At 36.1% G+C, this 25,488-nt stretch overlaps 1 protein-coding gene across 10 annotated transcripts in view; it reads left to right on the top strand.

Moving 5' to 3' along the window:
* The window catches only part of LOC150096616 (ranBP-type and C3HC4-type zinc finger-containing protein 1-like), a 333,124-nt gene that overhangs the window by 116,208 nt on the left and 191,428 nt on the right, over positions 1 to 25,488 (top strand). For all 10 annotated transcript variants that reach the window (XR_016549851.1, XM_090408566.1, XM_090408567.1 and 7 more), the window contains one exon: positions 6,934 to 7,007. Coding sequence is in view for 9 of the 10 variants with exons in the window: in XM_090408566.1 (XP_090264692.1) it covers positions 6,934 to 7,007 (74 nt within the window). In the remaining variant the exon portion in view is untranslated. The remainder of the gene's footprint in view (positions 1 to 6,933; positions 7,008 to 25,488) is intronic.

The following is a 25,488-nucleotide window of genomic DNA, read 5'->3' as shown; positions in this document are numbered from 1 at the left end:
TCTTTTAGGAATAAGTTCAGAGGGAATGCCTCTGATATCCCATTTAATTTTTAATTTCATCTTGTTAGCACTGGTAATTAGTTTGTTGACTATGCTGAATTTTTCTAAAATACTAAAAAAAAATATGTATATTGAATCATTATCCCTCAGAGTGGCTATTATTTCATCTGCCTATCATAATACTTTATTTTCCTTTATGGAAAATAAAGTATTAGGCAGGGCTTGTTTTCTAAATATAAGTTTACTGGAACTCTACCATCTCATCTCATAACACAAGAAAATCAAAACATACCAGGCCTTTGAAGCTCTCGTGCTTTTAGTTTTGACAAATGGATATTATATATATCAAATGGAAATAAAACATTAAAGCAAAGGTGAAAAAAAGTTTTAAAAAATACCTTAATTTTTACAATAGCTTCCAAATTGTGCTCATCACACTGGTGTTGCCATCTTCATGAGTTTGTTCCTTACTCGTTGTGTCTGTTGCTAGATTCCTGTCTTTCAGGAACCAGGAATTGACGCATGGTAAAGGTTGAAAAACATGCAGAGGAGGCCCAACCAGCTTGATGAACATCAGTGTACTCATGGTCTCCATTTGTAGAGAAGCTCTTGTCGGCTTGATAATCAGGTTCATCTGGGAAAAGCCATGCTTACATTCACCAGTAGAAATGGGGATGCTGTTGATAATGTTTATTAACTGCAATAGTGCAGCAGGCATTTTCTTCTCTGTCAGGAATTCACGAAAACCTCTAACAACCTGTCGTTCTGGAATTCTTAGCCTCTTACACAAACTCTCCACTTCAGCCTCACCGAAAGTAACATTTCTCTCAGTACCATCTGGCCAACATTCTGGATACAACAATTTTGTCCATTCTGGAATTTGCATCTCTTCTGCAGATAGAAGGCGATTTTCCATTCATTGTTTCAAGCAGTCGTAAAATTTTGTGTGATCAAGAGAACGATTCACATTTGTTGATCAACTGGTTGCCCTTTTCTCCAAATTCACTCCTTTAAAGTTCAGATTTTCAACTGCTTGTACAGCTTCATGATAAAAAGGCATGCAATTGACTTTCCTGTCTTCAAACAACCGAATCTGCCTTGATATACTGCTATGAGCTTTGTAGAGTGTAATATCCCTTGCTTGCAGTTCAACACTAAGCTCTGACAATTCTTGGAGAGCATCATACATCAATCCAAGATCCAAAACAAAATCAACACTTATTTTCTTCAAAAGGCCTTCATACATTACTCTTTCAGCCTTGTCTCTATTTTCATCTTGTTTTGCTGCTGTAAAATGAGCCACAAGTGTTTCATAATCTTTCCACACCGTGGAACTAGAAACCACCCAACATGTACTTAAAACTCTTCCAACTTTGAAGATCTTCAGCTACTTCCTTGTCAAGATCTTCAGCTACTTTGCCTAGTTCTCTGACAATTTTGGGTGACTGGTGATAGAGATAGTCAAGTTTGTTAAGAAATGACTTGAAATGATTGATTTCTTCTGGGAAGTCTTTTTTTACAACATCACCAACAGAGAGCTTGAGTCTATGGTTGGCACAATACCAAATCAAAATGTGAGGATAACTTCCCTTAATCAAAGCCACTACTCCTTTTTTCATACCCAACATCACGGCTACTCCATCATAGGCAATGGCAACAAGAATTTTCTTCAAATGATCATCATGAAATCCCAATTCATTAAGAGTATTCATCAAGCTATGGAAAATACCTTGTGCAGATACATTTTCTAACTCTACAATGTCAATAAAAATATTTGTGTGTTGCTCATCGTGTGTACATATATTATTAATGATGACAACTGACTAATTGTGGTGCTTTTGTTAATCCAAAGGGAAATCTCACAGTTTGACTCTATTATTTTTTTAAAAAGGATTTTTGTCATTTCGGTTCCAATATGATTTGTTATATTGATACAAGCATTTGTAGAATGTAAAATTCAACCCATGTCACTGCCATTCAATTCTTGGAGGTCAATTTCTGATTCAAAGTCATTGAAAACCTGGGTTTTCTTTGCAACTTTGTGTGCTGTTCTGAAGATTCTACAAGTGACTTCTTTCTCATGTTCAAATACTTTTTGAATAAGCTATCTCCAGTTTTTGTTTTTTTGCAGGTTCTATAATTTTAGTTGCAACAATGTGAGCTGAACTGTTCTTATGATCGTGAATTTTTTTATGTAGTGAAGTCATTTGCTGTTTTTTATTCCTACAATAATGAGAAATTTGAATATTTGCCCATGGCTTTGAAATATTCATACCTTGATTATTCCTAATCATGTTGAAAGGCTTATGTGTTTGTCACACATGTTGATTGGATTTTAACGGTATAGATGCAAACACAGGTTAATAAGAAAATAACTATTTATTAACTTAAATGCTAATATTTCACTGGTATTATATCCAACATCTTCAGCGCATACAAACAAAGTTTGTTACAGTAGCGAGACAACCGCGATCCAGTGTAACAGTGGGACTAGTATGAGTAATTGTAGTGTGCAACACAAAGACTAAAGTCCTAATTAGGCACCATCTAAGTTAAAATATATATATATATATATATATATATCCAGCACTTTCGCTATGGCAAATCGGGTCTGGCAGACAATGCTTTGGATACTCCTGCACACAGGATCAATTGGAAAAAAACAAAAGTACTGCACAGAAGCTTTTACAAGTCAGAGAGGTTGTTCCTGGAATCAACAGAAGTCCTGAAACATACTCCAAACCTCAACAAGTATGGCTGTATAAATCTACTAAAGATTTGGGAGACAGTCATCCTAAGACCAAATTAATATCTTTTTTTTTTTTATAACTTAGATGCTGCCTAATTAGGACTTTAGTCTTAGTGTTAAACGCTACAATTAACTCATACTAGTCCCACTGTCACACCGGATTGCAGTTGTCTCACTACTGTAACAAACTTTGTATGCTCTGAAGATGCTGGATATAATACCAGCGAAGTATTAGCATTTAAGTTAATAAATAGTTATTTTCTTATCAATCTGTGTTTGCATCTATACCGTTAAAATCCAATCAACACGTGTGACAAACACATAAGCCTTTCCACATGATTAAGTATTCTTCACGGAGACGATATCGTATGCAAGGCATGACAATATGGTAAGGGAAAGTAAAATTGGTGCGGCAACTGAACAGGTTAGCCTTCTTAAAAAGGTGCCGAAATACCAATTTAATACAGATCCCAAACTGTATAAAAATTAAGAGCAAGTTTCACTCTGCCAAAGCCCAATGTATTTATAAAAGAACGAGTTTAGCACTATTACAGGAACTGTTATACGCTACTCGCTGAGAACTATCAAAAATAAATTCTTCCATCAGTGCACTACGTGATATGCTATCTAACATTTTGGACCCGTAACTAAGGGATATCCTGGATAGCATTTCGGACTCTACAGCCAACAAAGAATTTGCCAAAGTTAAAAACCGGCACCAGAAGAAATTTAATATCCTCCAACAATGCATTTCTACACAACCGCTGCAATTACATCCAAATGACGTCGTTGTGAACTTATTATCGGTAACCTTAACCAAAGAAGCCACGAGTGCATTAAGTCGGGGACACAATTTTGCCATAACTCCTCAAGAACTTCCAAAAGCCCAAATGATGGCTTCTGTTGAACGTGGAATATACAACCTGCCTCCAACAATAGCCAATAATATTCGATTAGACATGGCCAACATCCTAATCCATTCTAAGCCTCCCAAAAATAATATCCCATGTAAAGAAATCATGGCTCTAAAAGAGCTACACAATAATAACCACATTACCAAACCAAATCAGACAAAGGAAATGCAATTGTGGTGATGGATGCAATAGAATATGAGAGCGAAATGCATGCACTTCTTCAAGATCAGTCAACATATCAAATTACAGATAGAGATCCCATCAACTCACAAAAAGAATAAGGTGTACAAGTTATTGAACAAAGTCACTTCCTGGCCAAAAGAAACAGTCAACAAACTCAAACCCCCCTCCACATTAAAACACCTAGGATATATGGAGCTCCAAAAATTCACACACAAGGTACACCTTTATGCCCTATTGTAGATAGTATAAACAGTCCCACATATAAACTTGCTAAACATTTAGCCAAACTACTTGCCACTTGCACAAACAGTTTTCCCTCTTTTGTTAAAAATTCTACCCACCTAAAAAGTATTATAGGAAACCACACCTTAAAAAGTTCAGACTTAATGGTGAGTTTTGATATCACCTCATTATTCACGAATATACCATTAACTGAAACGCATAACTTATTAAATTCACAATTTCCCCCTGATATATTTCAGCTATTTAAATTCACAGTACAGGCAGGTTATTTTACATAGAAAGGGAAAATAAAAAAACAATTAAATGGGACAGTTATGGGATTCCCCTTAGCCAACTTCTACATAGAACATCTGGAAAAGCTAGCTATCAACACAGCCATTCTCAAACCTAGTCTCTGGCTATGGTATGTTGATGATGTGTTTGCTATTTGGCCACATGGCCCAGACACATTGAATACATTTTTAGTGTATCCAAATAGCCAAAACCCAAAAATCCACTTTACAATGGAACTAGAAGCCAATGACTGCCTGCCCTTCCTGGACATACTGATCACACGTCTTCCAGAAGGTTCCTTATCATTTTCGATTTATAGAAAACCCACATATACTGGGAGATATTTGCACAAACAATCACACCATCACCCTTCTCAACAATATGGTATCTTAAAAACACCAACCCATAGAGCTAGAGCAATTTGTTCCAATGACATTGCTCTCACTGCTGAACTTTCTCACCTGCTTGTTGTTTTAGTTGTTTTAAGGATACTTGCGACATAAGACTGACCTGCGTCACACCTTCCTGATCAATGGCTATAACCCATAAGATAGATAAAATACTAAATGTTCCCCAAAAATCCCCCCCACCACCATTATCTATCACAGAAGACTACAACATAACTATCACCATCCCATACATTAAAGGCACATCTGAAAAGATATCTAGGGTGCTTAACAGACACCACCTATGCACTGTATTTAAACCTTATGTGAAATTGGCAACTCTCATCCATTCACCTAAGGACAGATTCTCTCCTTTATCACATCCAGGAGTCTATGAAGTGCCCTGTTCATGTCATCGAGCCTACTATGGACAGACAGGAAGAACTGTGGACATCCACCTCGGCGAACACAAAAAATATATCCGGCACTTTTGCTATGGCAGGTCGGGTCTGGCAGACCATGCTTTAGATATGCCTGCACACAAGATCAATAGGAAAAAATCTGCTTCTGTGCAGTACAAAAGTACTGCACAGAAGCAGATTTTTTAAATATTTTTTAAGAATTTGTTCCTGGAATCAACAGAAGCCCTGAAATATACTCCAAACCTCAACAAGTATGGCTGTATAAATCTACCAAAGATTTGGGAGACAGTCATCCTAAGACCAAATTAATATCTGTTTTTTTTTTTTTTTTTTTTAACTTAGATGGTGCCTAATTAGGACTTCGATCTTTGTGTTGCATGCTACAATTACTCATACTAATCCCACTGTTACACCGGATTGCGGTTGTCTCGCTACAACAAACTTTATTTGTATGCTCTGAAGATGCTGGATATGATACCAGCGAAATATTAGCGTTTAAGGTAATAAATAGCTATTTTCTTATCATTCTGTGTTCGCATCTATATAATTCAATCAACTTATTCTTTTCTACTCTCAAACTTGCAACTACTTCCTTACATATTTTACAGCCAATGCTTTTATTCTCCACCAACAGCCATTCATTTTTGTTGCAAAAACCAGCTTTTTGGTCTAGTGTCCAACAGTTGGGCAGATCTTCTTGTGTGATTTACTCATCATAGTCAGCATTGTAGTCGTTGTAGCAACCATAGCAGCCACATGTTTTATTCCTCCAGTTTTTGTATGGGTCTGTTTTTGCCCCATCACTACATTTACTGTTCTCGAGTCTAACCTTTTAGTTGCAGAAGCTGAAGAGAAAAATTGTGTTATTTTACTATTCATCACGCGAAACTTCCATGAAACATGTTAACCTCACTCACCCACATTGTAAAAGTGCGAGTCTACTTGTATGCTTGTTGACATAGAAGTTCCGCTTCTGGTAACTACTGTAACTTCTGGCTGACTATAGATTCTAATCGAAAACTTCGATCTTCGAGGTTCAGTGTCAACAACACAAGATGGCAGCACTAGATTGGATGAACCAAAGATGACCTTTGCTTTACGTTGTCAATGACCATAACTGAGAATTTAAAATGGAGGCAGCCCTAGTTTTGAAATACTTATAAAATATGTGTTTAGGGACCATTAAAGTCCTAAAAGTTTACCAGAACGCATTCTGGCTGAAAAAAAAAAAAAAAAAGACTGGTATTAGGATATATTGAATATATTAGGAATATATTGAAACAACTGATATTCCTTGCACATTATATGAATTGTCAACTTGATATTGGCACGTCAGAAAGGAGCCCATTGACTAGGATGTAGGCATTTGTATTAGCATAGTCATCTTTAATTATGGATAGCAGCCTCTTGCCCACCCCAGTGTGCTGATATGGAACAGAAAAGGATTTTATTAATATGAAAAAAGATCTTGCAGTTAGTATTAGATAGAGAAATAGGTCTTTGTTTCAGCTTACTACCACATTTAGGAATGTCTGAAGTGGCTTTTTGTTTTCCATTTTATAACCGTTCGTGTGAAAAGTATGAAGCATACTTTATGCCTTTCATGAATTGCAAACCTCTAGTGCACTAGTTGAATTTTGCCCTTACGGTTATTATAGATTTCTGTAATGAATAAAAATATTAGCAAATAATTCAGTTTTTATTACTTACTTTCTTAACAATAATTTGATTCTTTGTATAATATGTTTATTCTATATTTCTAGATACATCTGATCACATGCTTACACTAGACAGTAGGAAAGATCTTACACTCATTAAGAAAAATGAGTGTGAAGTAGTAAGTATAAATAATTTCAGCTGCATATGATTTAGAGAGCACTAGCATAGTGTAACACAGCTTGTGATATATCCTACAGATGTCTTTTGTTTTAGTGAATATTAGTAATTATTTTTGGTTATATCTTACTTATTTTAGACTGTAATATTGAAGGTGTGTGTTTGTGAAATTTAATATGCCTGCCTGGTTGGCCGAGTGGTGAGTGGTTAGTGTATCTGCTCTCCGGCCAAAAGGCTGCAGGTTCGAATCCCGCCATGGGCATGGATGTTTGTGATTGTCTGTGAAAAATACTGGTAATGGTGGTGGGAGGTAGATGGCATTGGTGTAGTTGGTGGATTGAGTGGTGGAGACAGAGAGTTGTAGAATAGATGACCTCCCTCGATGAGTCTTTGGACTCCCTGGAGGTGCCAGTAATAATAATAATAATATGTGATATCATTTAGAATGAGTTTTATTCATGGCACCAGTGCATACAAGGAAAATAGTGACCAAGGCATCCTTGTTCACCGATGCATGAGCTGATTAGCACAATGAGTGCAAGCCAAGCAATTCTTATGGGAGATTTCAACTACGGGGATATAGACTGGATGGAGGAAATGGGGCATGGCAAGTTGAAAGCAGAATTTATATAGTCAGTAAGGGATAATTACCTGAAACAGCATGTTATAGAGGTGACCAGGGGTGTGAGAGTGTTGAATCTGGTAATAGCATCAGAAGATATATCCATAACCAAGATAGAAACTCAGCCTCCAGTTGGGAAGAGTGACGATGTGGTCTTGTTCTGGGAAGTTGCTGAATATGTGGAATTCTCTGTCAAAGAAAGGTTTATTTTGAATTATAAAGCTTCTAATTATGACAGACTTAGAAGGCATCTTGGAGCAATGCAATGACTTGAAAAACTATATACAGGGTGTTCGGGATAAATTTGACAGTTTCGTAAGGAAAAAGAAAATCTTCTTTGTATCTATTAAATTTAATGAATTGACAAAAAAACATTACAGGCAGAGTTAATTACAATACTATCAACAAGATTTACTCAAAATAACCACCATTAGCATCGATCACAGCTTCAATTCTGCTTCGGAACCTCGAACAAGCTGATGCTACAGTCTCCCTGGGAAGGGCCGCAAAAACTGTTTTAATTTTATCCATTATCTGGGCTTTTGTATTACTGGAAGTGCGATTGGTGTCTTTTTCAACTGCGCCCCATACAAAATAATCCATGGGGTTAAGGTCTGGGGAGTTTGGAGGCCAAACATTTGGACTGGTGAAGTCGTAGAAATTTTCAGACAACCATTTTTGACTTTTCCCAGAGGTGTGGCAAGGGGCCGAATCCTGCTGCCATACATACGGCCTACCATTGGCTACCCTTGTTATCCAGGGCTTGACTACAGTTAGCAACTCCACGAACAAAGCCCGAATTCCAATGCCAGGGTTCTTCAACACCTGTTCCTGCAGATTTGCGAGGAATTCTGCTGTACGAACGCAATCAGATCGTCTGCTAGGGATCTTTCTTCTTGCTACATCCTCGTAGTCACCATTGCAAGTCTCTAGTTCATGCCTGATTGTTTTTACTGTATTCAGGGAGCATTGGGCAGCAGTCGTAATATCCTTATTTTGATGGCGGGCACGAATCATCATGATACAAGTTATTCTCTTCCATGATTCAGGTGGGTTCCAGCTATCCATCCTTTCTGACATCTTGTATATGAATGAAGAAGGGTCCAAACTTTTAAATGAAGAGAAGTGTGTGTTAATACATGTAACTTACGGAAAAATATAATTAATTATAAATATGTCAAATTTATCCCGAACACCCTGTATAAGGAAAGAATGTCAGTAGTGCATGATAAGTCGTCAGAGACTGTTTGAGAGACGTAGGTATCCCACTGTATACCCATGGTCAGGAGTATACACCAACTGGGGATTAAGTGGATGATTAGAAATATAAAGCAAGAGCTGCAAACAACAACAAAACACTGTGGAAGGAATATAAAGAAAAAGTTGATCAGTATACTTGTGAGCAGTACATAGTGCAAGCAAGAAGAATGAGTTGTAGTATAGTAAGAAAGGCCAAATCAGATTATGAGAGAAAATTAACTAAGCAGGCCAAAGTAAACCCAAAAGTGTTTTTTCATGATGTAGTAAGAAAGAGGAAAAATGACTATGGTATGGTTACTTGAAACAATGCTGATGGCAGGAAGGTGACAGAGGCAAAAGAAATAATAGAGTTGCTAAGCGATCATTTTGAAAAGGTATATTATCCGGGTGGAGATTTTGCAGTTGCTGATGAGACAGAGATGCATATCGAAATTAAGGTAGCTGAACAGGAGGTGTTCTGCATATTGAAAAATATCAATGTGAATACAGCAGTAGGTTTGGATGGCACGTCAGCCCACACAATACGTGAAAGTGCAAGAGTGTTCAGCAATTGCTTAATCCTGATCAGGGTGCATGAGAAACATATGCCTTGAAGTTTCTTCCTGGATTGAACTGAACAATGACTGGCTATAAAACATTTTCTGGACCGATGAATTCCATCTGGAGGGTGCTGTGAATACATATAACTGCAGAATTTGGGCAATTACAAAAACCCACACATTGTGCAACAAATTCTGCTTCATTCCCTGAAAAGTCAGTCAACATTTGGTGTGGTTTTGCAGCGGAATTCATTATTGGACCTCTCTTTTTTGAGGAGCTTGTTCCTGCTGGTCTTGTTACCTACACTGTTATGGCTAGCGATATGCATCTATCTTAGCCAATCAGATGATTCCAACACTTCAAGAGTATTATTGCCTGGATTCAGCAGTTTTTATGCAGGATAGTGCCCATCACATCACCACCTACCTGTCAAGCAATTGCTTCAGACACATTTTACTGGGGACAGAATCATCAGATCTGGTGCTCGTCAGATCTGAATACCTGCAACTTTTGGCTGTGGGGACATCTCAAAGACATTGTCTGTCATGGCCACATAGTCAATTTAGTGAACCTCAAGACCAGGATTACCTGCCATATCCACAACATTTTGAGTGAAACTCTATGTTCTGCCTTTGAGTATGTGATTTTGCGATTTCAGCATATTGCTGACAATGGAGGACAGCATATCAAACATGTTGTTGTAACCACACAACGTTGCTTGCATTCCCTAGGTTTTGTGACATTTTGAATTACCCACTACGGTGTTGCATCGGCATGTATTTCCCTAGTGGCAGTTTTGAGAGCTAATGTTAGTTTTTGTGCAAAATAAAATTCCATTGCTGCACACATCATTGTGTTAAGTATTAACCACGCTACTGGCCAAGATGCCTATAGACATCAAGGTTATCATGCATGCGAAGTGCGTATTAAAATCGTAATATCATTGATATTACATTGAAATATATGATGGATACGAAGCTTATGAGGATTCGTATTTGATCCACAATGGCCGGTAAGGTGGTTAAATCATTCCTCTAAGTAGTTATCCAGTTACTACTCTTTGAAATGTAAACTTTAATTATAATCATCCTGTATACAAATAAATTTATAACAGTCTGGAATCAGCATAACCCGTTTGGTATACAAATAAAGATAGACATTTGTAGATGATTAAATTGTATTATAGTTACATCAGAAGAAGATCTACAGAGATCAGTAAAATCATTAAATGCAATTTCAGAACAATATATAATATGAGAATATCAAAAGTAAAGACAAAAATAATGGCTTTCAAAGGAGAAAACCAATTAGCAGTAAAATAGTGATAGAGAATTATATGTTAGAACAAGTAAATACCTTCAAATATCTGGGATATGACTTATCATATGAAGATGAAAAAGATATAGACATTAAATTATCAAATTTTGTTAAAGTAAACAGCATAATAAATAATATATTTAAGCCATCCCTGGTACAAAAACACACCAGAATCTGACTATATAATGTTCTGTCTAAACCATTCTTATATATGGAAGTGAAACATGGACCATGAAAAAGAAAAATTAAAAATAGATTTAAACAGCGGAAATGAAATTTCTCAGAAAAACAGCTGGATATACCAAGTAGGACCATAAAACAAAATGATGAAATTTTACAATCCCTGAATATAAAACCAGTTAACCACTATATAAGTAAATATAAACAAAAATGGTTAGAACATCTAAATCAAATGGACAATAGCAGACTGCCAAAAATACTATATGGATATAAAATAAATTGAAAAAAGAAGAATCAGAAGACCAAGAAAGTGACGGCATGAGATTAGAACATGCCATTTTGCTTAAAATCCATGATAGGAGAAAGAAGAAGAAGAGTTGAAGTTCAGAGGGCATATTACAAAAGTTGGTAAAAATCTCAAAAGATTACTTCGATGTTGAAAAATACTCTAACAAGTAAAAATAGAATAATTACTAAAGAGAGAGCCAAAAGGCTTCATTTCAGTGATGCAAAATTTCATTCAGAAACATTTGGCTTTGAAATAATGTTGGATTTAATATCCACTTTGTGTATAATAAATTTACTTTAATCCTTTACCCAAGTGTAGGCAAACGAAGTTTGAGCCTGAAATAGTTCAGGACTGAGGCAGCTCGTAGCAAAGGTGGACCAAGTTCTCATCACTCCTTGTCTCAATATCTCCCATAATGCAAAGCACATCTCCTTGCGGACATGTATAATACTATGCATTAAGGGAAGGGCCACTACCCAGACCGGTTTTGACCTTTATTGAGGTCTCGTCAGTAGGAGGCAGACCTAGAAGTGGTGATACTAAGGCAGAAGCAATGGAAAGGTCATATTTACTTACATGAGTTGCCAAAAGGTGTACCACCTTATTATTAATTTACTCTGGATTTAGAGAAAGATGTTGGACGTTTATTTTCCACTTGGTTAGACTATAATAAATTTAGTTTAATCCTTAACCCAAGTGTAGGCAAACAAAGTTTGCACCTGAAGTAGTTCAGGACTGAGGCAACTCATAGCAAAGGTGGACCAAGCTCTCATCACTCCTTGTCTCAGTATTTCCCATAATGCAAAGCATAATAGCATAGATGGGCTAAGCATATATATTTCAAAACATCTTTGGCACTTTTACGTGAGTGGATACAAAACACCAGATTTGAACTAAAATGAATAGACATTCAATGTTATCAGATTTACGAGGATATCTCCAGTACTTTAGACCAAAACCTATGGTCACTCTTAGATAGAATGTTTAATAATAGCAATGAGAAGAACCGTTTCAATCAGTAAACAAAGCCAAATCAAGAAATTCAATTTTCTTTACGATAAACATTTTCAGTTAAAACCTGCTTTACCAGACAATATGGTGATATGTAATTTCTCTGATCGCGTTCTATTTAAACTGGAAATGAGAATTCTCAAAAAAAGGCTTCAATTTTTCTATTACCCCCGATCTAATTCCTAAAGTGGACATATTATGCAGTGTAGAAAAGGCCGTTTCGTCACTACCAGAGCCCATAGTTAATGATATCAGACTTAAAAGCAGTATCATTCTCTCTTCTTCAAGAGCTCCCCATCAAAACATCACTCTTCCAGAGAAAAAAGCCATGTTTAGGTTAAAGAAAGATAAAGGTAACTGTATGGTTATCTTAAACACCAGTGATTACAAAGATAAGATTGCCAACTTACTTACTGATGCATCTACTTATCGTGTTCTAGATTCAGACCCCACTTTAAAGAATCATAATGATACCAACGATTTATTACGTAATATGGATAGCTGGCCAACAGAATTAAAACGAAGATTGAAATCTATGCATCCACTGACACCAAGACTATATGGCTCTCCAAAGGTCCACAAAAATGGTATACCATTGCGCCCAATTGTTGATGGTATTAATTCGCCTACCTATTTATTATCAAAATACCTTGCAGGTCTCCTCAAAGCGCACATCTGCAATTCTGATACTTATATACGAAATTCACAACATTTTGTGGAAAAATTAAAAAACATCTCGATCTCCAATACAGATCTTGTGGCAAGCCTGGATGTTACATCTTTATTCACCAACATTCCAGTAGAAGTGACATTTTAGGAAGCTTATTCCCTCAAGACATCACTTCTTTGTTCCATCATTGTTTAACATCTAACTTTTTCATATGGAACAAAACTATTTATCAGCAATTAACAGGTCTTGCAATGGCAAGCCCTCTTTCACCACTTTGTGCGGATCTCTTTATGGAGAAATTTGAAGGTATAATTTTATCTCAACTAGACCCTAAACCCACAATTTAGTGGAGATACGTTGATGATATTTTTATTGTTTGGAAAAATACGGAAAAGGACTTGCTCGATTTTCTAAGCAGGATTAATTCTTTTCATCAAAAAATTAAATTCACTCTAGAGCTTGAGAAAGATAACCAATTACCATTTTTTGAACATTTTATCAAGAAATCAATAGATGGATATATCAACCTTACAGTTTATTGCAAACCCACCAATACAGGTAGATACTTACACTTCACTTCTTCACATCTCAGAAACTCAGCATTGTACACATGCTAAAAAATAGAACCTCTCTCATTATGACAGATGATAAAGACTTCCAAGCTGAACTTTCCCGGATATCAAATGACCTTACAAAGAATGGTTATCCTAAGAAATTGATCCATAAGATACTTTTCTGTGACCCCACCACAAAGACAACCTGAAGATATAGATTATATGGGATTCCGTTTGTAGGGACAATTTCTAATAAGATTGCCAGACTCCTCAAGCTACATGGTATACGAGTAGCTTTTAAACCTGCACAGACCATTCACTAATTTTTACGATCTCCAAAAGACAGTCATCCATTTTTTAAAAATGCCAGAGTTTACAACATACCTTGCTCGTGTGGCTTGAACTATATTGGCCAGACTTTAAGAAGTTTTGAAATCAGGAAGAAGGAGCACATAGGAGACATCAATAATAATAGAGAAGACAAATTGGGGTTAGCCTTTCATTTTGCTAGAACTAATCACATTATAGAATGGGATAAAAGCTCAATGCCCTACTTAGAGGAGGACTTCCGCTCCCGAATTATAAAAGAAGCCACAACTTATCTCCGCTCAGAACAAAACCTTAATAGAAAACAAAGGACTGATACTGCCCGAGATCTGGAAGACCCTTATTAGATCTTTCAACATGCCAGAACTGAATTTTGCCACCAACTACAAATCGTTCCTACACAAAAACAAGCAGATCATACATGCGCTATGCATGTGATGTACACGTTCTTCTGCTTTTATAAAAAATACAATTGTATTTGGTTTATTTTATGGTTTTAGTGTTAACAGTTTTTAGCATTTAAGTGTTCTTACTATTTTTATACATCTTTTACCCTGATGAATCCAGCAGCCACAGTTGGTGAAACTAGTTGGTATAACTTTGTTTTAAAATAAATTTGACCAAAAAAAACCCAAATGGTAGTCATTTATTCTCTTTGTTGTCTGTTTTCCATATTTAATTTACCATCTTCACTAAAAATCGTGCCAAAGTAGTTGAAATGTTTTACTTGTTCCACAGGTTCTCCATTCACAATGCAGTTGACATTTTGAATGCTTCTGCCTATTTTCATTGTCTTTGTCTTGTTATTGCTGACCTTCATACCATATCTATTACAACAGCTACTCAATTTAGTCAGGGAATCTTGCAGACTTGTAGTGGATTTATTTAGAAGTATAACATCATCTGCATAAAGAAAAGATCTGACATTCACATATCCAATTTTGATATCAGGTTTAATACCACTTTCCTTCACAATGTGATCCATATAGATAATGAATAACAGAGGGTATAATATACATCCTTGTCTGACACCAGATTTAACATTAAACCCCTTCCTGTACTTCCTTCAATTCTAACTGTTGACTTACAACTCAAATAAAGACTAAGTACTGCTTGATATAATGCCCCATTGACACCATATAACTGTAGCATACTGAATAGCTTCTCTCTTCGCACCTTGTCATATGGCTTTTCCAGATCTACAAAACTTAAATACAGATCGTTGTTATATTCCCATGATTTCTCAACAATAGTCATAAAGTGATGATCTGATCCTGACAGCCTCTGTTTGGCCTGAATCCAACTTGTTCTTCACCAAGCTTCTCTTCCACAATCCTGTCAACCGTTTCTCAAGTATACTTGCATATATCTTATCAGGACCACTCAGTAGAGAAATACCTCTGTAATTCTCACATTCAGTTTTATTTCCCTTTTTATATATTATGTTTGACAATCAAATTTTTCAGTATGTGACAAATAGTCAGAAAACTAGGGTCATACATGGAAGTTGAATAAGAATGTGTTAGTATGGATATGTGAACTAGATTTTTTGTGTGGAGAGTGGTGAATGAATGGAATGGATTGCAGAATTAGTTGTGAGTTTCCTTACAGTTATGAGTTTAAGGAGATGTATGATAGGATTTATGTGTATAAAAGTTAATGTGGGTCTCCCATGATGAGTCTCCAAACTCCATGTAGATACTGTATAATAATAATAATTGAAACATTATGATATTTAGATAATACCAAGAATTAATTTACTTCTTGTTTAATTCCAATACTGCAATGCTAAGTATTTGGTGGATAAAAACCTTTGATCAGTTATCAGAATTTCTTCTGATATATAATTTTGTTGATATTATGCACTTTCTGTTAATTGATATATCTCATAACCATAATTATTAAATGCTAGTTATGAGTACTTTATTGTTTAATTCATAGAAGCATGATATTTTTATATTTATTAATTTTTCTTTCTTTTTTTTAGAGTTATAGAATTATAAAATAATTTTTTTCAGTTATAAGTTTAAAAGAAGTACTTCATTCACAACTTTGTGTACTCTTGGATTGCATCCAAGAGTAAACAAAGTTCACTTGCAACCTGTTTTATATAGATGAAACTGGATGCACAGTTATTATTTAGAAAAAGTACATAAATGGCACATTAAATTTAATTATTATTATTATTATTATTTGACACCTCCAGGGAGTCCAAAGACTCATCAAGGGAGAGTGTGCCAACAGCATTGAACGATTGTCCCCTTCTCTGCCCTTTCTGATTATGCCCTGGATACTCTACATAGAAATTGTAAATGTTCATTTTTTTCATTTTCCTTCCATCAAAGCCACTCGAGGAATCTCTCTGCTGTTTATTCACACTTAAACTTCGTATGAGTGCAAATTTAAGGAGACCTGTGAAATTTTAATCACAACAACAACGATGGCTTAAAAATCCCAAGAATATGGATGGCATATATTCTACCCGCATAACCTTTTGTTCTAAGCGTTCATTATAAATTATGACTATACTACTCTAGGATCTTAGCCCTACATTAAATTATTGATTAGGCCACCACTTTTGCTTTATTAAAAGTATAAAAGATAATATGAATTTTTTTACTGGCCATGTGAAACTAGGATGCAGCTTTAATGTTACTTACTCACATAATACATGAGGCTGAGATTCATTTTTTCCAGATATCTGTCTTCTGAGCTACCAGTTCAGTTTCTCTCCTGCTCTGCCAGCCATGAGAACTTTTTTTTTTTCATTTTCCTTCTGTCAAAGCCACTCAAGGAATCTCTCTGCTGTCCATTCTCAATATGTGTCCAATCCATTTCCATCTGCATTTTTTTTCATTGGTGATGCTCTTTAGCTCAGTCAGGTTATATACACCTGATTGTTATACATTAGGGCCAAAATGTTTTTAATTGTGGCCCTAATTTTGTTTGAAAACTATTTAATTTAGCTTCTGTCTTTTGCTCAGCTTCCATGTGTCTCTGATCCATATCAGAGACATGGAATAATACAGCCTTAACATTGCTGTTGAAGATTTTTATTTTGGTTTTATCATGATATTTTGATGATTTCTATATATTATGTAATTTTCTGAAAGGAGTATTAGCTTTTGTCAATTATATCCCTTTGCATTATATCCCTGTCATTTTGTGGGAGTATGTAGATACTGAAGGTTTATCTACATTTGCTCCCAAGTATGAATTTTTAATGTCTTCTATAGCATGTTGATTGTTTTTAATTTCTTTATGGCATTTGCTGTTTAGTTTAAGAACTTTTATTCTTACACTAAACAGCAAACCTGAGAGGATTTGGCTTGTATAGTATTGTATTTTGATATCAAAACTATGTCATCAGCATAATCTAAATCTTCTGACTGTGACACAGGATTCCATTTAATTCCTCTTCTTGCACCTGTAACTTTTCTCATAATCAATTAACTATGTGACTATGTAAAACAATAAAACAGACATTACGCAATTTGCCTAACACCATGTCTTATCTTAGACCATTCTGCTGATCAAAGTAGTGTCACTTTGGCATACTGTTTGAATTGTAATGTAGCTGTGTGTGTATTTATGTGTGTGTGTATATGGAGTATGCATGCATGTGTATATACACATGCATGCATACTCCAGAGGATGACCTTAAAATGAAGGTTGAAATGTTGGGAAAATTAAAGTAATTAATCTTAACATGGTAGTAGCCTCTATAATTTTATCAAAATTAATATACAATTAGTAAATTATTTGCATGAAGTGAACATAAAATGTATCTAAAAAATCATGAATGGATAAATCAACTTATGAATACAAGTTTATATAAAGTATAAATATTCCTATTTATATATGTGTATATATATATATTATTATTAATAATAATAAAACATTTGTGTCAGAATTGCAATTATATTTCAAATAAACATTAGATTATCAGCAAGAGTTCAAAGTCACCATTTCCCAAAATTTTTGAAATTTTTAGTCTTTCATTTTGATTAAGATTAGGTTGATTATGAAGAACTTTATAACATTCTTGGAAGAGTCTTATATTTGAAAGGACTTCTGTAAAGAATTTTGCTGTCCTGTGGAATCCTTTGGTTAGTAGAAACTCAATTTTCTGCAGGACCAGATTTCTTTGCTTGGAGAAAAACTGATGTAATTCATATCTTCTGATCATTGGATGTCTACAGTATGATCCCTTCTGGCCAAAACAGGAGAGACTACAACAAGAAGTCTGGATACTCTTAGGTGATTTAAGAGAGAAATTTGTCTCTAGTAGAAGGCAGGATGGAAGAAATCTTGTTTACTGGCTTGAGAGTTGTTTAAAAATCAATTCCAAAGGTGCCTCGGATGTAGGGAATGGTGATGGATTTAGAGTAATCTTTTTTTGTGAAAGGGGGGGGGATAACTGGTTTTAGTATTTTTTGGATTTTTTTAGGGTGGTAGCCATTGGCTGAGAAAGTGTTAAGGATGTGATTTAGTTCAGTAGTTAGGGCTTGGTCATTTGAACAGATTAGTTTTGCCCTGTTGAATAATGTCTTAATAACTCCATATTGTTGTGGGGGGGGGGGATTGTTGGATTGTTGGTGAATGTATACATCCGAGGCACCTCAGAAAAAATCAACAAAATCCTAAAAAACATGACTTGACCTCTTGTTACAGACCATATAGAAAATTGGCATCCCTTATCCACTCCACTAAAGACCAACCACTTCACCACTTCCCCTAGACCTACCTGGTGTATACTAGGTCCCTTGCAGCTGTAAATTGTCCTACTTTAGCCAAATGGGCAGGACAGCAAATATCAGAATCTCAGAACACAAGGGCTACATCCGATTTCACCAGTACAGCCACTCTGGGCTTGCAGACCATGCTCTGGATACTTGCCACAGAATAAGGTGGAAGAAAGCCACAGTAAGACACAGCAAGTTCAAATATGAAAGACTATTCATGGAATCAGCCTCAGCCCTTAGGAACATGCTAAACCTCAACAAATTTGGATGCATGAGACTGCCCTAAATTTGGGAAACATATATAAGAAGAACTTCAGCCCAAAGGCCAAGAACACCTAATATAGCCCACCAGGGAGCACCATCAGACTTTAGGAAAACGGTATCTTCCTCGCTTCGTTTCTCATTTGCTGTTATGTAGTACTTGCATGTATGTGTCTTTATTTTAAGTTCCCATGAAGATGGCAACGTGACATTGCCGAAATATCAGAAAGTATATATTAAAGTTGATTTAATTTATATTTCTAGTATACCCTGTCAATTCCTTAAGTATTTAGCGATCTGTTAGTAGGAGAGTAATTATCCAAGATGTGTTGTAATTTGGACAGAAAATAACTAGTGAGTATCATGTCATCCTTGATACATTGTATTTCTTGTCTGAGAGTCTCCTCAGAAGATCTGATGATGTGATGACTCATTGCAAAATGTGTTTCATATTAAATGCTTTACATAATTTACATATATAGTAAATTCATCTAACAGTGTCAAGTTCTCTCCTAATATCTTTATTTTTAACATGATTCTGCAATGATGCCTTCTATTCACTCCTCTAGTTTTTTATAGAATTCTTATATCTGGTCTGCAGTCTTTGAGCAACTGTTTATTTCTCAGATCCATATGTTAAAATTGGTTTGACCATTGTCTTGTATCTGATGCTAGTTGGGAGTTTGGACTGATTTCTTTCTTATTCTGTACAAACATCATGCTGCTTTGCTTATTTTGTCTATTTGCATATTTAATTTGCCATCTTCACTAAAAATTGTGTCCACATAACTGAAATATGTGGACACAATTTTCCTACTTGTGTGCATTCTTCATTGAGAATGCAGTTTTTGATGTTTCTGCCTCTTTTCATAGTTTGGTCTTTTTTATGACTGACTGATTTTCATCCAAAATTTGTTACAGCTGTTATTCAGTTTAGTTAAAGAATCCTAAAGACTTACACTGGATTTCTTTAGGAGCACATCATTATTTGCATAAAACAAGATTAGGTTGCATTACTTGGAAGAGAGAGATACTGAGAGAAGAAGCAGAACATAATGAGACAAAGCAAGATAGTGCATTAGCTGGATATGGAGAGATGACAGGAAAGCAAGTAAGTGGGAGTGTAAGGAGAAATGAAGTCAGGGAGAGAAAGTGATGGATGCAGGTGAGCAGTGAGAAGTGTGATGCATGGAGATTCAGCGATTCATGTAGTGCTAGAAATGACAGGAAAGCAAGTAAGTGGGAGTGTAAGGAGAAAGAAAGTCGGGGAGAGAAAGTGAGGGATGCAGGTGAGCAAGAAATGAATGGAGCAGTGAGAAGTGTGATGCATGGAGATTCAGTGATTCATGTAGTGCTAAACAGAATGTTAGAGGAGTGCTTGCCTGGAGGAATGACACAGAGGGAGACTATGCCAATTGAGCAAGGTGAAAGATAGATGACATGATTGTGATGGTGGGTACAAAAGATGTTAGAGGTAGAGTGAATTGGGTAGCGAGAGATTTGAGGTTTATGCTTCAGCTGTACAGCAAGTGTGTGAGAGGGAAGTTACTAAGCATTTTACCTAGATATGATAATGCGGAGCTGAGGAGAAGAGCATCAATAATGAATAGCACAATAGAAAGAATTGTGTTGAAAAAGAGGCTTAGATTTTATGTATGCTTAAGAGATCCTTATTCAAACTGCCTTTGAATGAGGAAGGATATAGGCATCTGGAGAGATTGCTGTTCTCAGGGCAGGTGAGAGTATTAGTGTGCAAGAAAACTAGAGTTGTCATGGGGGATGGAAGCAAGGATGGCATCTTTGTGGGAATAGGCACTGAGGAAAATCAAGGAACACATGGTGTTTTGCAGAGTCAAATGGGGTCCATAGGGAATAATAATAGGTATAGAAATACTTAAGAGTTCACTGACATTTCTTTATACAAATGTCAGGACTATCAGGAATAAAGGAGATGAATTAGAGGCATTGATAGCCTTAGCAGGTCCAGAGATTACTGGGATCAGTGAAACATGGCTGATGGAAGATGATATACTGACATGAATAGAAGGGTATAATGTACTTCGTCAGGATAGAAAGGACAAATATAGTGGTGGAGTATTGCTCATAAGTGATGAATTATGTCCTCTCAGAGTGGTGGATCAGAAGAAAATGGCACTAATGGTTTTGAAAGTGTGAGGTGGGGGTAGGCAAGGCAGGATATTTAGTGGGGTATTGCTATAGGCCAGGGAATACAGATTTTGAAGAAAACAGGAAATGTTAAGGCAGTTGAGTTTAGAAAGTGCAAAACAAGTGATCATTATGGGAGATTTTAACTACAGCAGTATAAATTGGGAAGAGGAATCAGAATGTAGTACTAAGGGAATGGAATTTCTGAAATTCTTGAGGGACAAATGCGTCAGGCAACATGCAGTAGAAAAAACATGGGGCTCAACAGTTTTGGATTTGATCCTAACATCAGAGGACCTGATTGTAACATCCTTTCCCTCAATTAGAGAGGGTGACCGCATAGTCCTGACTTGGGGGGGATGAATAGACATGCAGAAGTATCAAGAAAAAAGGAATTTATGTGGAATTATGAGGCAGGCTATTATAATCTTAGAAATCAGCTTGCAGAAGTTCAATGGCTGGAAGAATTGGAACGGTGAGATATCACCAGTGTATGGGAACTAGTGAAGAAATATTTATTAGCAACAGTGACAAAAAAAAAAAAAAAAATGTCATTATGTGTAAAGTGGATAAGTAATATCAAATGAGAACAGCAGATGAAAAGGAGGGTATAGAAAAAGTATACAGAAACAGGTGGAGAGGAGTTGTATGAGGAATATAAAACTCAGGCTACAGATATGACTAGCATGGTAAAGAAGGCAAAACTCGAATATGAGAAGACATTAGTCCTGAGATCCAAAAAATATCCAAAGGAATTCTCTCTCTCACCCCCTTGTTATGTGACCAATAGAAGCAGAAATTTTGGTGGGAGACAGATTAGTTAAAAATGAGAATAGAGTGACTAATGCAGAAGACATAGCAGAGTTGTTTAATAATCACTTTATTGGGGTATTTCATTCTGGAAAATAAGGTTGTATTACTAGAGGGATGGGGAGAGTTCATGGTTTGGAAAGAGCAAGAGGAGAGAGTGTTACAAATAGTGAGTATTCTTGATGTCAGTAAGACAATGGTACTGGATGGGGTTTTGCCATTTATTTTAAAAGAAAGTACTAAGGCACTGATGGTTCCATTGACTTGACTTTTCAGTTAGACTCTAGCTATGAAAAAGGTGTCCATGGAGTGGAAGGGGGGATAAGATAGTGCCAATGCATAAGCATGGTTGTAGAACAGAAGTTCCAAACTATAGACCAGTTTGCATTTCTTTTGTAGTCATTAAGATTTTGGAGAAATTAATGAGAGATCATATATGAAGCATTGGGAGATGAAGGGTACTTTGGGGTACTCCTAAAGAATAATAGGCAAAATAGCCATAAAAATTAATATTTATTTAGAGGATTAACATGAAATTTTTTACAGAAATAATATCTATATTGATAAGTACTCCTGATTACACAGGTACATTCTCAGATATACCCATGTAATCAGGAATATTCAAAGAATATCGAATATTCCTGATTGTGAATTTAAAGAATATTCAGGAATACCCTCTTGAATATTTTCTACTACCATTTTTTTCACCTCTTGTTTCATTTAATGATCTTTCAGAGTAATTATTCCAAACATTTAGAATATCTTTATCTTCTGTTTTTATATCACATTTATCATCTCTGATTTTTTTACAGTAGTGTATTTTTCATTACTGAGCTTTTTTCCATTAGGCTCCAGAACATTTTACCACTTTTACTGATATTTATCTGCTGTGTATAGGTACATACAAGGACAAGTGACTAGTATACTAAGTAAGGCAAAAGCCTTACTTAGTATCAGAGGAGGCTAGCTCACAGACTAAAGAAAATCAGAAGAGGCTAGCTCACAGACTAAAGAAAATTCTAAAGAGCTCTTTTGCTAAATGGGGAGTAAAAGGAAGAACAATTATGGTAGGATGACTTTAACAAGTGCTAATAGTAGAGCAGTAACAGAACCAAGTAAAATAGTTGAATCATTGAGGGATCATTTTGCAAGGATATGTCATCCAGTGGAGAGATTACAAATGCCTGGTGTGACACTGACTAAAAGGAAAATAGAGGCAGATTAGTTAGAGATGCTTAGGTTATTATAGGACCTTAATGCAGATATGGCCATGGGATTACCAATGGATATCAGCCCATTGTATTACATGAATGTGTAAGGGAATTGTCAATTCCTCTGACCAAGATGTTTGAGTGTCAACTCTGGAACGAAACCATGGGATTGAAAAGAGAGGAATGGTTCCATTGAATAAAAGGAGACTCCAAGAGAGGGATAACAAATTAAAGATAAGCAGTATCTCAAATGTAATGGTTAAAGAAGTTGATAAAAGCAAAATTCAAGACTGGGTGGACAGGAGAATGATACTCTATAGGAGGACAGCATGGTTTTTGTGAAAGGTAAGTCTTGCCTAATTAATTTCCTCACTTTTTATAATAAGATGATAAGTGAGTTGAATAAACAAAATGTCTACTCACTGATAATGCTGGATTCTACAAAGGCATTTTGCAGGAGACCACATGGAACTTTGTTGCACAGATTAGAGCAAATGGTACTGAATATGAAGCTGGTGATATGAGTACAAGGATAGCTGATGAGCAGATATCGAGTAAAACATGAGAGAATTGAATCCAGAAAATGAGTGATTAGTGGTGTGCTGTGCAGGGCTATGTACTTGGACCACTGCTGTTTAATTTGTATATCAATGTTATAGGAAATGATTTTAAGGGGAATAAATCAGCATATAATGCAAGAGTTAGACTATATTTGAATACAGAAGATGCAGGCATTTGGAGAAGTTGTTGTTTTCTGGACAAGTGAGTGTGTTTGGGCTGGGAAACTAGAGTTGTCAGGGTTGAAAGTAGCAGAGATATCCTCATATAGGAATAGTTGCTTTGAAGAGGAGTGGGTGTGAAGTATATTGCAGCACCAAGTGGAGGCTATGGAGAGTAATTATAATTATGGGTATACTGACAGTGCATTGGGTTTTCTATATACTAATGGTAGAAGTATTAGGAATAAAGGGAATTAATTAATGCATTAATTGACTCAGTCTGTCTGAATATTATTGACATAATTGAAAAATTGTTGACAAAGTGGATCTGAGGAGGATAGAAATTGAAAGATCTAACATATTTTGACAGGATAAGGAATGGGAATGATAGAGTGGAGTAGTACTTTTGGTGAGAGATGAGTTGTTCTCTCTTAGAGTAGAGAATCATGAGAGAAATGGCACTGATGGCTTTGAGAGTATATAGAAACGGAAAGGACAGGATATTTAGTGGGATATTACTACAGGCTGGAAATATAGAGGGTGATGAGCAGTGTAGCAAGTGCAAAACAATTGATCATTATGGGAGACTAACTATAGCAATATAATATGGGAAGAGGAAAATGCATTCAGTAATAAGGCAAGCAAATTCCTGTATTTCTGGAATTCTTGAGGAATAGATGTTTTAAGCAGCATGTGATGGAGAGAACAAAAGGATCACAAGAGGTTTAGATTTGGTCATAGCATCAGAGTATTTGATCATGACTGAGATATATTTATCTCACCTTGGTGAGAGTGATCAGCAGTTGTGACTCAGAGAATGAATTTATTTTGTATGGAGTTCTTCCCCATCCCTTATAATGGGAGATTAAGTATATATTTTATGACTAGATCTGTGTGTGTGTGTGTGTGTGTGTGTGTGTGTGTGTGTGTGTGTGTGTGTGTGTGTGTGTGTGTGTGTGTGTGTGTGTGTGTGTGTGTGTTCATGGGGCGCATTTGCCTGTTCTGGGGGAAGTAATACCCGAGTTTCCAGGTGACCCCCCCCCATCTCTGTATGTGACTGGCTAACTCACCTTTAGTAGAAAGAGACCAGATAAAGGTTCCTTATGTCTTGGACAGGAATCAAACCCAGATCTTTCTACAAAGGGCTTCGTCTATACTAACTGAGCTATGGAGGCTCTGGAGAATGAATAGGCATGCAGAAGTATCAAGGAGAAGAGAATTTACATGGAATGAAAAGGCAGGTGGTTAGTAACAGACTTATTATTAATAAATAAATAATAAATAAATAAATTAGCTAATGCCTTTATTCTTCTTTTTCCTCTTCTTCTAATTACATATCACCTCCAAGGATTCATAGAGGGAGTGCACTCTACTCTACAATTCTGTCTCCACCATTTGATCCTCCAACTACACAGAATCGCTACTACCATCATCATAAGCTACACACAATGCCATCTACTGCCCACCGCCACTAGTATTTTTTGTTTGTAAATTGCATGTGTTCTCAAGGCCGATTTGCTTGTATGCAGAATTAACAACCTGCGTTTCTGGGAGAAAAAGCCCTGCTAACTCACCTCTAATTGAAAATTGAAAACAATCCATATAAAGATTCCTCACATCATAATAAGGATCGAACTTGTGCCTTTTTAACATGTTCATTGCCAATCACACGATATCGCGTTATGCGAGTTCTCACCGGTCGGCTAATCACGTGTTATCGCGTGGACGTTGCTAACTAAATAAAAAAGTAAAAAAAGTTGGCCACCACATGAAATTCCAATTTTCAGCTTGGCAATGAAC

The sequence above is a fragment of the Typopeltis vanoorti genome, chromosome 18 (assembly GCF_054136105.1).
Source record: "Typopeltis vanoorti isolate ZY-2024b chromosome 18, IOZ_Tvanoo_1.0, whole genome shotgun sequence".
Classification (NCBI taxonomy): domain Eukaryota; kingdom Metazoa; phylum Arthropoda; class Arachnida; order Uropygi; family Thelyphonidae; genus Typopeltis; species Typopeltis vanoorti.
The sequence above is the reverse complement of the archived record's forward strand: the minus strand, read 5'-3'. Positions and strand labels throughout refer to the sequence as shown.